Source organism: Diuraphis noxia, unplaced genomic scaffold, assembly GCF_037042655.1.
Source record: "Diuraphis noxia isolate RWA-SAM2 unplaced genomic scaffold, SU_Dnox_SAM2 contig0003, whole genome shotgun sequence".
NCBI lineage: Eukaryota > Metazoa > Arthropoda > Insecta > Hemiptera > Aphididae > Diuraphis > Diuraphis noxia.
Genome location: NW_028301713.1, coordinates 50,661,478 through 50,675,749, shown reverse-complemented (window position 1 = coordinate 50,675,749; position 14,272 = coordinate 50,661,478). Strand labels below are relative to the sequence as shown.

The following is a 14,272-nucleotide window of genomic DNA, read 5'->3' as shown; positions in this document are numbered from 1 at the left end:
AGTGGGTTTTTTATCGATAAAATAAAATAAAAAATGCAGAGAAAAAACACAAGATCTGATAGTTTTATCATATTATTTATTTTTAAATAAAAATAAACAGTAGAATTAATACAAAATCATATTATCATTTACTGCGTGCATAATGCATATACAGCAAATTTGATTGAAATTCTCTCAGTAGTATCAACGCGACTTTTTACGGAAAAAAATAAATCGTTAGATATATATATATATATATATATATATATATTGCTATGTATACCAAATATATAATATATATACATAAAAACAAGATAACAAGATAATATGATTGTTTGGAAATTGGATAAACATCCTTTCCCTAAAACTGTGTACACATATTTATCCATATATCTATCGATTTATATAAACATATTTTATTATGTATGTGTTTTGTTCTAGGTACGGTAATCAAGTTTAAAAGTATCGCTTAATCCTGTGGTGCGAAGGACAGGAACGACGCAGGCACCTATTATTTCTGCACCATTTTCGGTAACGGTAATGTGTTCAGTGTCCAGTGGTCCAGTGGTCCGGCAGACCATTTAGTCTGGATTGTAATAGTAATAGTTGTATAGTTGTAGTAAAAATACAAGTGGTAGATGTAGAGTATTGGTAGGTATGTAGTAGTTGTAGCTGTTGTAGTAGTAACTATAACAGTGGTGGTAATGGTAATGAGTGGAAGAGTGGAAGTGATAGTTGTGGTAATGATAAAGCGAGAGGAAGTGTAATCAGAAGTAGAAAAATAGTATTGTGAGATCGGTATGTATATATATTTATATATATATATATATTAAAGTACATTACGTTAATCAGATAGATCCAGTAACAAACAGTAACGTACCCTGGGGACTTGCAACAAAACTGAAACCAGAGGGAATAAAAATTGTATTTATTATGTCATCGCATTCTGTATTATTCTGATATTATTTATATATATATAATATATGTACATGTTTTTTTATTTAATACGATCTCTCCGTGACCGCGAACTATTGAAAAGGGATCGTTGTGCGACTATGACAACGACCGAATTTAACAAGCTGTCCCTAGTTGATGGTATGCGTGGTGATGGATTGCCCGGGCAAATGTCGAGACGATATAGGTCCTTATCTATGTAACCTTTGAACGGTCACGGCAGTAAAGAAATTCGCAGGGGGGGAAATAATAATATAACATAACAAACTTTAACCGATCGCCAATCGAGAATGACTGATGTGACTTGAAACAAGGGACTCAATATCAGTCAAGCTCAAACTTTACTATTATTTTTTTTTCTTCCTTTTCTTCTTTTATAATCCTTTTTATCTTTATTTTTCCCAACAATTGAATTGATTTTTGACGCACGTATATATAGTTTATTGTTTACTTGGTTATTTACTTTGGAATTTTAACCAGCACGTATTAAAATATAATATTATATTAATAAGAATATAATTATAAAATGTTAAAAAAAAAATAAGATTTACTTTTGACATGGTGATTGAAATCGCACATAAATAGATTAATTAACATACATTCAGAAAAATAACAGATGTTAAGTACATTTTTATCTTGATATTTAAATAAAATCTGATATTTTCTAAGTTAAATTAGTTCATAGATTAATAATTTTTTTTTCATGTTTTTTTGTTTTTTATTATTATTGTTTTTCTCAGATTTATGTTAATTTTATTTTATTTGACAGAAAAATTAAAAAAATATATTTCTAAAAACAACGTAAAATATATCTAAAAATTCTTTTTTATATAATTTTCTACAATTTTTCAAGTTTGTTGGAAGGCCTTAATTGGTAAATTTTGTTTATTGCATTTATTTTATAAAACAGAAAGAAAAATCGCGTAAACACTGTTTCTGAAAGTAGGTTAGCTGTGAAATATCTCCAGTTTACTTTTCGTACTTTTTGCTGTTACAAGATTATACATAGATTGCTTTGTGATCAAATAATAATTATGATGGTCTGACATCAATAACTAACCATTTGATATACGTAACGAATCCTTTGATCTTGAAAATAATGTAATCCATGTTAACTGATTGAAAATAATTTCTATTATATGAATTTTAATAGTTTATCACTTAATATTTTGTTATATTTTGTAATGAAAATTCATATAATTTCAAAAGTAGATAGGCCTACATTGGCTTATATTGAATATTGTCACGTAATTATTGGTAGTTTTATGAAAAGACAAATGCTATATAGCTTGAAATTCAAAATAATATGTTATGCATGAAGTTCCATTCAAGATTTACCAACATTATTTATAAACCTAAAAGTTGGAATCAAAAAAAGTAAAGATTTAATATTTTATTATTATTATTTGATATACGGATTATACTTCTGTAACGTTTTGATTGTTCAAATAATATTAACAGCAGTTATTTCAGGTATGTGGTGGTCAGAGTTAACTGTTGATTATTCTGTAATTTATTTTTACTCTACATGTTAATACGGTTAATAGATACACCGAAGTAGTTAGATAGTACATCAGCAAATTAACAATTATGTTATAGAAATTCAGAAAAATTGAGAAACGTGGGAATTATTAATAAAAGTGTGATAACTTCCTTGATAGTAAATAAAAAACCCAACATCACAGTTTTTCATCAATTAGTAATTACTATACAATAAAATAGTTAATACACAAAAAAGAAGACATTATACATGAAATGTTGTATATACCTACTTGTTAAATGTTTCATATTTGTTTTACTTAAAAAACATTATTTTCACAAATAAGTATAATACTGAATCAATATGAATATTATGTTTATTTTAACATTTACATTTTAATATCGCAATAATTGATTGGTAATTTTATAAATTATCCAAGCAATATATGAATTTCAAATAACAATAAATTATTAGTATTCCACACATTTCACGTAAAATATAATTTTTTTATATTTAATATTTGTTTTTAACTTGTATGATATAGTAAAATAAGAATTTATTGTAAATATTGTAAATATTGTATTTTCTAGAACTAATTCTATAGTAAACCCATAGATAGCTATCATTATATAAGCTACATACAAATACGAAATCGTGATTTGAATGACTTATAATTACAATAAACCATTCTTTTAAATTATTCCAAGTTCAGAAGTTTTGTTTGAGCATTACATTGAAAAAACTAGAAAAACATTTTTAAATTAACGTAAAACGTAGATTAAAAATAAAGGTAACTTGAGTTTATAAATAAAACTTCCAGGAAATTATACAAGCTTTTGTACTTACCAAAAATAATTAAATTAATTGTAACAATTTAAATCACTACAATAATGTGATTCTGACAACTTTAACAATTATATATACATTTATAATAGGTCCTTTAGAGTTAAAGTACTGAAAGTATTACCCGATAAAAAAACTTAATTGTTAACTTATTGTTTTTATTTTTTGTGGTAACACTAAAGTTTATATTAATATGCATATATACTGATAAAGATTAAATAAGTGACAAGCAATAAGATTTTAAATAATAATTAAATACTATACAAGAGATCCATCCTAATGTTCCTGAAAACATTTGCGTTTCAAAAGAAACCGATTGTCCTCTTTTTTTTCTCGATTGAAATATGCTGATATAATATGATTTGATATATTTTTTTACTTAATCATAACAATAATTAGTATTATTGTTATAGTTGTTTCAAAAATATATTCGTAATTTTGTAATAAAAAATATCCAACAATCTATATTTGTTATCTATTCGTTGTTATTTTTGAACAATATTTTTAGTACCTGTTCGTGAACTGTTTATAAAGGGGTATGCAAAACTGACAAACTAGCAGATGCTAACTTTAGAAAGATGCTTTTGAAATTCTGAAAGCAAATGACGTGATAGATCAAACAATTATATTAACCGTGACAACCGAAAAGATTTTTTTTTTGTTTTTTTGTTTTTTTTTTTAATCAGCAAAACTCCACTCTGATTTTGTTTATTGTGTTCTTTGTGATTTTGGATATTTTTAATCGTTAAGTTTAACTACTTCAGAGGGATTACAATTTTTCACCCTAACCAAAGAGTTCTTTGAAATTATGCGATGGATAATGAATTATTTTCAACACTGTAATTGAGGCTATATTATTAAAACAATATGATCAGGATTTCCTTATTGTTGGTTTTTTTAAATAAATACTTAAATTTCATCATGCGCATGAATATAATTTTTTTATAAACATTTTGTATTTTTTAATTCGTGTATATTGCATTTCAAAATTTAAATAAAAAAACTTTAATCTTTATTAAAATATTTAGAAACTTTGATGTGAAGTTTGCAAATTCAAAATTTTTTAATATTTGCCAAAAACATGGTACGGGAAAATATTTTAAATACACTATACCTTTTTGTACTAAAATATTCTTTTCAAAAAAGTGCTGCGTGATAATAATCATTAATAGTTTAATTTTAAGTAAAAATGTTCAACTTTTTATATAATATTTTGGTTTTCTTTATAATCGTTAAATTTTCATTATGAATTATCCATAACCAATTATTCATTTAAAATTAAATATAAGTAATTTTTAAAATATAGGATTAGTTCTTAAAATTAAATATCTAAACAGAAAACAGCATGGGTCTTTATTGAACATGATACATTTTATAGATACAATTTATTTTTGAACTTCTTAAATTGAAAATAAGAGTATTATAAAACAAGACGCTTTTTTTTTTTTGTAAAGTGACTTAGATTTGTATAGGTAAAAGAATTGTTAACAATTTTTGTTTGTAAAAATCTTAATGAAGTCAAGAGCAAATAATTAGAACAAAAATAATCATAACCTAAATTAACAGACGGCCATCACGATGAGCAAAGTTATTAACAAATGGTAAGTAATCAACAATTGTAGAAATTCTTAGACAGTTTTTATCATGATACATAATAATAGAGCGGCTTACATAATATATTAATGAAAAATCTTAGTTAATGAGAAATTATCGTTAAAAATATTTTATGTTTTTTTTATTATTTAATATTTGTGAATATATTGGATTGTACAATAATCAAATTAATTTAATACAATATAATTATTATACTAAAGTAAGATAATTAATTTTATAAACTTTGTATAAACATAATGATAATTATCCAAATTTATTATAAATTATGTAAAATATAATGGCTTATTTTAATCAAACTCATTTCACTATATTTAATACAATTTTATAATTAGAATGTGTGACTCTCGAGTTAAAAGTCACTTGTGTTATGTTATATTTTATAATAATAGTATAACTCATTATATAATAAAGGTGCCCAAAGTTTTAATACTGTAATTATATACAATTTGCAATGAAACTAATTTCAACATTAAAAACCCCACAAAACTAATTCAAGAAGTTTGCAAAATGTATTACCTATATTGTTATAGTTCATATTATTACCGTATAAACATTAAATATAAAAATATTATGTTTCAAAATAAAACACAATTTATATATAATAATATACATTTATAAATATTTAATGTTGCTTGGTGTGGCGCGTTGGCTGCTACCAATCGTGGAATGTGATTGGGAGTAATTAACGACCACAGCTACTAGCTCCCGGATTGGCGACCACCCGGGTTCGTAGTAGTTAAAAAGAACCTTGCCACACATAGGTAAGTTTTTGGTACAGTAGGTTGTTTTTAAGGTTGATACGGTAGGTAGCAAACACGTATACCTTAAAAACAACATACTGTACCAAAACCTTACCCCTACCTCTTAACCCCTGCAACAGCTAATTAGTCACCGGGCTTAAGATAAATAAAAACAAAAATAAAAGAATAAAAAAATATTTAATACTATATTTAAAACTCCCACAGTAATTCAGAAATATATTATATAGAATACAACTATTACATTTTTGCTTGTTGATTTTTTTTTTTTGGGCTTCATTATTATAATGAAACGTGGAGAAAAATATTTAAGATTCATTAAGCGTAGACATTTATTTTACACTATACATTGAGTTTTATGTTTTATTAAATATTTAATTAAAATATAAAGATGGTAAAATTATCACCATCATGATAGTAGTATCGATCGTTACCGACCAATGTGCGCAGTGTTATTTTAATAATTTATTAACATTGTGTTCAGTTCAGGCAAAATGGCTATTGTTGACACGCATGCCGTTGATTTGCCTATCCTGAGCGCCAGCGAATCCGCAACTAAATAATTTTGTATGTTCTAATACCACCATGAGTTTTGTAACATTACTATCAAGAACAACAATAGTAATATTTTAATTTACCTTTGGTAAAGACATCAAGAACTAAGACACTTATGACACTTATGACACTTATGTAATGCTTTTATACAATAAATAAATTAAGCACTTGATCTGTTGTTTTTAAATGTTTGTTATAATTTGTAATAATATGAACATTGACATTATGATGCAGTGACGTTATCTATACCGAAAAATACCAACTGTGAGTTCAGTATGTCATGCCATAAATTCTCACAAATTAAATAAACGTGGCAAATGATATTTTGTAACCTAAGAGGTATATTAATGTATTGTCACGTACGATGGAAATAAGGCAAAATATGAAATCCAATCAAATAAAAATGGTAATGTTAAGTTAACATTTGCCATCATAAAACGTCATTTAATAATTCTCAGTATTTTTTTTTTTTACCAAACGAGTATTAAATAAAAAATATTTTAAATAAAAATAAACACAAATTGAATATATTAATATGTCCATGAATACTAATTAACAATTGAAAACAAATAAATAATAAACGGTGGAATTAGTAACACTTAAATTAGAAAATTAAATTTGTACTTGTATGTATATTAATGATTATTTATTTTTACTAATATTAATACAAAAAAATAAAAATAATTATTATACCTATGGATGATATAATTTCTGCTATTCCTGGAAGTTTAATCAATATTCGTCATTGATCTTCTTCTTCTTTATGTTCCTCTTCTATCGAAGGTCGGAAATCATCATGGCTATATGTTCTTTGTCCTTGGCTGCACTGAGTAGTTCCTCAGTATTGTATTGTAACCACTCCATTAAATTTTGCAGCCAGCTCACTCTAGGTCTTCCCCTGCTCCTCTTACCACAAATCTTTCCTTGTATTATAAGCTGCAACAGCTGATAATTTTCACCTCTAAGCAAATGTCCAAAATATTGCAATTTCCTAGATTTTATAATATTCATTCCCTCTGGTTCTTTGCCTATTCTTCTTAAAACTTCTGTGGTTATAACTTCGTCGACCCAAGATATGTAGAGAATCCTGCGGAAACACCACATCTCAAATGCTTGGAGTTTTTGAATATCTGCTTTCTTTAGGTTCCAAGCTTCCATTCCGTACAACAAGGTAGAAAACACGTAGTACTTTAACATCCTAGTTCTTAAATCCAATGGTAGATCTCGGTTTGGAAAACTTTTTCTTAGTTTAAAGAACGTCAATCTAGAAATTTCAACTCGACACCGGATCTCTCTTGATTTATTCCCGTTACAGTAAATCTATGTTCCAAGATACTTATATGAATACACTCTTTCTATTATGGCATTGTTTAAGATTAATTTGAATTCATTATTGCGAGTGTCTGTTCGATCTTTTGTTATTAACATTAATTTAGTTTTCTTAACATTCATTTAAAGTCCATATTTGTTGCATGTAATGTAGAGCCTGTCTATGCTTCTTTGCAGATGCGCCATGGTTCCCGCTATAATGATGGTGTCATCGGCATATCATATTGTGTTAACGAAATTCCCATTTTCAACACCAATATATTTGTGGAGAATCACTTCATCAAAAATTGCTTCACTGTAAATATTGAATAATAGAGGAGACAAAAAACAACCTTGTCTAACTACATTTTTTATTTTGATTTCGTCTGAGAACTCATCGTCCACTTTAATTTTGGGGTTTGATTCCAATAGAGATTTGAAATTATTCTTATATCACGGCTGTCAATGTTTTTATCCTTTAATATTTTTATATTAATTTGTTATGCTGTACGTTATCGAATACTTTAGTAAAGTCTACAAAACAAGCAAAAATATTTCTATTGACATCTTAGCACCTTTGCGTAAGGGTATTTATACTAAATATTGCCTCTCTGGTCCCCATTCCTTGCTTAAATACAAATTGCATCGTACTTATGCCATTCTCCAATTAAGAATATATTCTTCGATGTATGATCTTTAAAAAAAATTCAAGGTGTGGCTCATTAGAGCTATTGTTTGATAATCTGAACATTATTTAGGGTTATTTTTCTTGGGTAATGTAATAAATGTTGATGTCAATCATTCATCCGGAATATTTTCTGATTCATAAATTGTATTGAATAAATCAACTAACATAATATCTGTGTCATTATCATAAAGTAATTGTAACAATTCGGAAGGTACTTCATCGGGGCTTGCTGCTTTCTTTGTCTTGGTAATCTTGTTACTTCTTCTTTCATTATATAAAGTCCTACATTCATTCTGATGCTACTTTGTTCTGTTCTGTTTTGAGAGAATAGTCCTTGTACATATTCCATCCATCATCTAATCTTCCTTTTTGTTTCTGTTATTATACTACCATCATTTTCCCTTATAATGATAACTTTATTTTTTCCAGTATTACCAGTATTTTTTTATATTTTCTTGTTTAAGTTAAAGCTATCGTTGATCTTATCGATCTTTTCGATTTCTTGACATTTTTCAAAATTGGATTTTTCCTTGGCTTTCCTTATTTCTCTTCTAATATTACTATATTAACTTCTTTATACTTTTGTTCATTTACATTCTCTGAATAGGGTTGATTTAATGTTTCTCTATTTGATGTTAACACTATTGGTATTTATTTTTCATATATAACCTCTAATAGTTTGTTGCTTATGTTATCCTTCATTTCTTGTTCTACTTCCTCCTTTTTTAGTTTTGATAGATTCGAGGTTTTGTTTTCTTACGTTACATACATTTTACTTTTTTCAACTTAATTTTAAACCGAACAATTACAGGGTTGGGATCTGATGAAATGTCAGCTCAAGGATATATTTCAACACATTTTACAGCATGACGAAATCTCTTTCTAAATTAAGATATAATCAATTTGATTTCTAATAATATTATTGTTATGACCATCTTCCGGAGCTTTCCAAGTATACAAACGCCTATTTTGACTAAGCTCAATCAACCTGTCACCTCTTTCATTCCTTTCACCTAACCTAAACGCTGTACATCTATCTACTATAATGTTCCAAATGTTTGCATTAAACTCTCCCATAATCATAGTTATGTTATGCCTCTTCGTTATCGTTATAAGGGTTTTAATTTCTGCGTAAAACTTTTCTATTTCTTCGTCTGACTTATCTGTGGTTGGGGTATAAACTTGTGTCAAATTAATAGTCCCTTTATTACAAGCAATATTAAGCATAACCCTCTCTGATATAAACACAAATCCAATCACAGATTTATCCACTTCTTTTTCCACTATAATAGCAACGCCATAGCGATGCCTCTATTCATTGCTGCTTCAATGATATATTTTGCGTTTACCGTTTCTTATTAAAAAATTACCTGACGCTCTCCACAGTGCATTACTCACTCAAAGAATGTTAAGTTTCATTCTCTCTATCTCTTTCAAAACGTTCTCCAACTTTCAATCATCAACCAAACTCTTCACATTCCAAGTTGCAATCTTCAAAGCTGAGCTGGAGATTCTTAGCACCCTCTGACCATTTAAGGCTTGCCGGAGACTTAGGACCGTGGTTGTAGTTTCTCTTCCATAATAGATTTATACTTGAAAAAAAAAATAATACGGTGGTTTTTTGTTGCGTTCCATATCGCAGTGATGAGGTGATGAGACCATACACTGTATTTAGTTTCGCTTTCATTTATTCATATCTAAGCCTTTCTGACATCCTTATCTCCGCTTTAGTATGATACTAATGTATTTGCTTCTTTACATTTGGAATAACTTACTAGAATCACTCGCTTGGAGCTTTCCGCCAGTAAGAGCTTGGGGTCCTCGGGGTTGTTAAGCTCGTAACACGATGTGTTCCCCTGATTATTGATACGAAATTATTATTTCCTATAATTCCAATTAAAAAAGTCGTCTTCTATAAACAAGGTGTAACAGATAGAACTTACATTTTAAATAAATTTTGTTCATGTTGCGTATCGAGTAGTGTCTTATTTCCTATATATTATGTTATTATTATCAATATTTTCGCACTGATATGTTGTTATGAGAAATCGGCACATTTTCGAATTAAGTCAGTTGTCCGAGCCAGTACCTATATATTGATACACCTTTTTCGGATACTAAAAAAAAAAAAAACTAAAATCGCGTGACGAGAATCCCATAAAAACTACTTCCCCTCTGTCCAAATACTCTTCAAAATACTCAACCAATAGCATATTATCATCTATAATTCGACTTTTTTTTTTTTTATTCAATAAATTGATACAAATTTTATCACATAATAATAATTACTGTTCCTCTAACCACGGCAGACAACTATGATATTGGACACGTGTTAGATACAAGAGACAAATGTATTTTATAATGTATTCTTCAATCGAATTGTGTTCAATCAATACAACTAATAAGCATTGGGCTGGTTAATCATGTACAACACGATGTAGTTCCATTAGAAGTAAAATATATATTATAATGTTAACATACTGTCACGATTTTGTGAACACTGTGAACGACGACTTAGTGTATTGTATTTAAACAAATTATAGCTGATACATAATTTATTTTTGAATTAATTTTATTTATAGTCATACGAGTATATGATTTATTCTATTTTGTTGGATTGAAATAAACTTCAACTTTCCTTGTATAACGTAAATAATAAAAACAGTAATTTTATTATTTTTAATTGTCTCTTTAAAATATGTAAAACCATGTAAACGTAAAGTAATTTTTACTTTAAATTACGTTATTATATCCTTTGTTATACTCAGTTAAACTGAATATATTTGCATATAATTAAATAAGTTTTTGCTACAAGTGCTATTTAAAACATTTTAAGATTTAGTTTAGTTTCTAATACCATCAAGTGAACTCAATTTAATCACTTAGTTTTGAATATAATATGCAGTTACGAATATTTTAATTAAGTATAATGTTAAATGTACCTATATATGAAACCCATATACTTTGTCAATAATTAGACTATGCATAAAAATTATATTTTGAACTATATTTCAAGATTATGATTTTAGAAAAAATTAATTTTTGTAAAAAAAAAAAACAATAGTATAATGTTAGTTCATAGCAATGTGAACTGGGGTGAACACAATATTGAAAATATAAAATTGAATATTTCACAAAAATCACATTTCTTAACAGTTTATGTAAATAATATTGTATTTATGAATACTTATTCGTTTCTAAAAATAGGTGAATATATCGGTAATTTTTTCAGAACTAGAAATCTATTTCAGAAAAAAACAGTATAGATTATATAGTTGTCTTGGATTCCATAATGTTGAAACAAATACATTTATTATAATAGTTAAAATAAAAAATAATAATCATTTAATATTGATTTAATGTTTAAGTATCTTCATTAGTAAAGTTGTTTCTTGTACAAAAAAGAAATGTTTTCTGGTAACTATAGTACATATTTTTTCCAGCATTTGATAATAATATATACGAGTATATGAAGATATACATGAACAATTTGTTTTATATTCTTTTGAAGTTCAAACTTTTTAATTCATTATACAAAAAAAAATATCATAGTATTTTTTTTATAAATATATAATTTTTGTTGGATATTTATGAATTTCTGAATTTATATATTTGTTTTTAAGTTATAAGACCACTAATGTTATCTATGCATTCATAGCATATAGGTAGCACAGTGTTTTTATTGTTGTGTCGTTTTTTATTATGTTATTGCATATTATAATTATAAATTATTATTCAACCCCAGAAAATTATTTTGTTTTTTTTATTGATTGTATTTAAAAAAAAACTTCATTGTTAAAACATAAAATTATAATTTTTCAATGACGCAAAGACAATTACTTTGTTATCTAAAACATTTATGTTGTAACAACCTTAAAGAAATTTTATATTTAATTATTGCTGTTTATTACTGTCAAAAAAAAAAAATAGTAATAGCACAATATGTGCTGAAACATTTTATAATTAATTAAAAAATAAAAATATTGTCAGAATATACTCTATGATGTATGAACAAAAATTTCCATCGTTTATGTAGATAAACAATATCGTTATTCGTTGTTCATTATTGGTTAGGTAATTGAAAAATGTTTATAAAATTATAAAAACTGGTTTTGTTTGTCTAAACTTTTGTCATTTCAAAATTAAAATACATAACAAATTACTAAATAGCGGAGAAATTAATTACTTTGCTTTAATTTCTCGAATTGTATATTTAAAGTACCTACGACTACGAGAATCTTTAAACAGTAGCCAGTTATGCTTCAATACGAGTTCATTAATATTATATTAATGTCAAACGAAGTGAAATTACAACAATAAACAGCATACCTACGTTGTGTTTGTTTCATCATGTCAATAATCGTATGCTCTTCATCACAATGTGTCAGTACAAGTTTACTTCATCTGCGTTGTACAAATATTGGTTTACACACCATTAATGCATATTGTACATAAGATGTTCGTAACACTTTGATGACGTGCGGATAAATATAAATTTATACAGATCTAAAACAATACGTATTGTGTATGACAAATTAGTATAATATTATTAGTTGCTTACAATAATACTTATTATCTATCATATTTTGTGAGCGAGATACCCTCACACGCAGGACTCGGTCGTTAATTCATAAAAATCAAGTGAATTCTCCATGTAAATGCTCCAAGTGTACGTTGCATATTATTATTATTGTATATATATAATATTATATATATACGTATATATGTATATTTATACCACTTAGACGATGCTGTATGTACAATATTGGCACGTGACTATGTTTTGTACTCTTTTTCTTTTTCCTTTTTTTATGACGCACAATCAAACGTTTGACAAACATACATCAATAATAGTCACCAGAATATATCAGTAGAAATTAATTTTTTGTTCCTTAAGTGATACATAATCTATGCACAGTAACTATATTATGTTGAGTATTACAATAATTACTAATAGGTACTCACGTGATAATACCAAACTTCAGTTACCCATTTTAAAAAATTATCGATTCGTTTGTGACAGATGAATTCGGATTTGTCGTTGATTAATTCTGTGTATTTGCACAGGATCAGTAACTCATACGACGTTGATACCGTCTAGTAATACCAGTTCACAATAATGTTGAATGTGCTTGACATCCAATCACAGCAGGTTATTTTCGGGGACAGCATCGTGTGAGTCACCTTTGATAAAGTTAATTATCGATGTTTTATGGTAGTTATAACACCACAAATCGATGTACACGACACAACTGATTACTTTTATAATACTATAACGAAAATTATATAATAGAGGCAGAACAGCAGCGCAATAACATGGATCGAAAAAAAGAAAACTAACCGGGCACATTGGTCTCTCCGTCCTCCGCCACCGATGATGGTGTGTATGTATGGTGTGAGGGGAGGAGAAAAAATGAGGCGACTAATCATTTTAAATTGCATTACGAGTCGTCGGTGGTAGCGTTAGTGGTTGCAGATGCGAGGAGGAAAGGGTATAACGTCGTCGGTCTGTTAAAATAATTGAATCGAGATAAAAGTTTAGCCGGGAGCGCGACCCGAGTCTATTGTCTTGGTCCAAATTGCGGTCTGCCCCCTTTTAGACCCCGAAATCACTCACCTCCGATGACCCTCTTACCACACCGCCACAGGCTAAACTCTTCGTGTCCTTCGGTCAAATGCGCGTGCGTATAGACTGTGGCACGTGGAAGTGGCAGTGACGATGGCGAAGGCAGTGGCGGTCATACGGTTTACCTATTACTGTATAAGACCAGACCACACGATTGGTGATAGAATCGTTCCTGGAATATGATTCTCTGAAAGGTTTTTCCAAACACACATTTTTTATTTTTATTATGTTATACATGCCAATAAAACTGGCGATGGAGATCGAGCGATATCTTATTTGATGACGATTCTTATATGGATTCAGAATGTTGCGGTTAAGTCCTGAGTTCTATTTTATAGTTGTCACTCTATGTAGCATCGCATCACGTCACCCCTTCCGGCAGACTTCCTGAAAACTTATTGATTTCCTCCTGTAAGAAATAAAGGTTATTTAAATGTGCTAACTCGCTACAAGTCTAAAGATTGCTA

General features: G+C 27.9%; 3 protein-coding genes across 5 annotated transcripts in view; 1 reads left to right on the top strand and 2 right to left on the bottom strand.

Moving 5' to 3' along the window:
• Positions 1 to 14,272, top strand: part of LOC107168447 (opioid-binding protein/cell adhesion molecule-like) — a 337,823-nt gene that overhangs the window by 15,717 nt on the left and 307,834 nt on the right. The window lies entirely within an intron of this gene.
• On the bottom strand, positions 6,958 to 8,528 carry LOC149057500 (uncharacterized). The gene is made up of 2 exons (XM_089223438.1): positions 8,395 to 8,528; positions 6,958 to 7,477 (listed from the first exon to the last, which is right to left on the bottom strand). The coding sequence occupies exons 1-2, from the start codon at positions 8,526 to 8,528 to the stop codon at positions 6,958 to 6,960; spliced, it is 654 nt and encodes a 217-aa protein (XP_089079564.1).
• On the bottom strand, positions 8,720 to 9,570 carry LOC149057499 (protein CFDP2-like). The gene is made up of 3 exons (XM_089223437.1): positions 9,550 to 9,570; positions 9,112 to 9,490; positions 8,720 to 8,820 (listed from the first exon to the last, which is right to left on the bottom strand). The coding sequence occupies exons 1-3, from the start codon at positions 9,568 to 9,570 to the stop codon at positions 8,720 to 8,722; spliced, it is 501 nt and encodes a 166-aa protein (XP_089079563.1).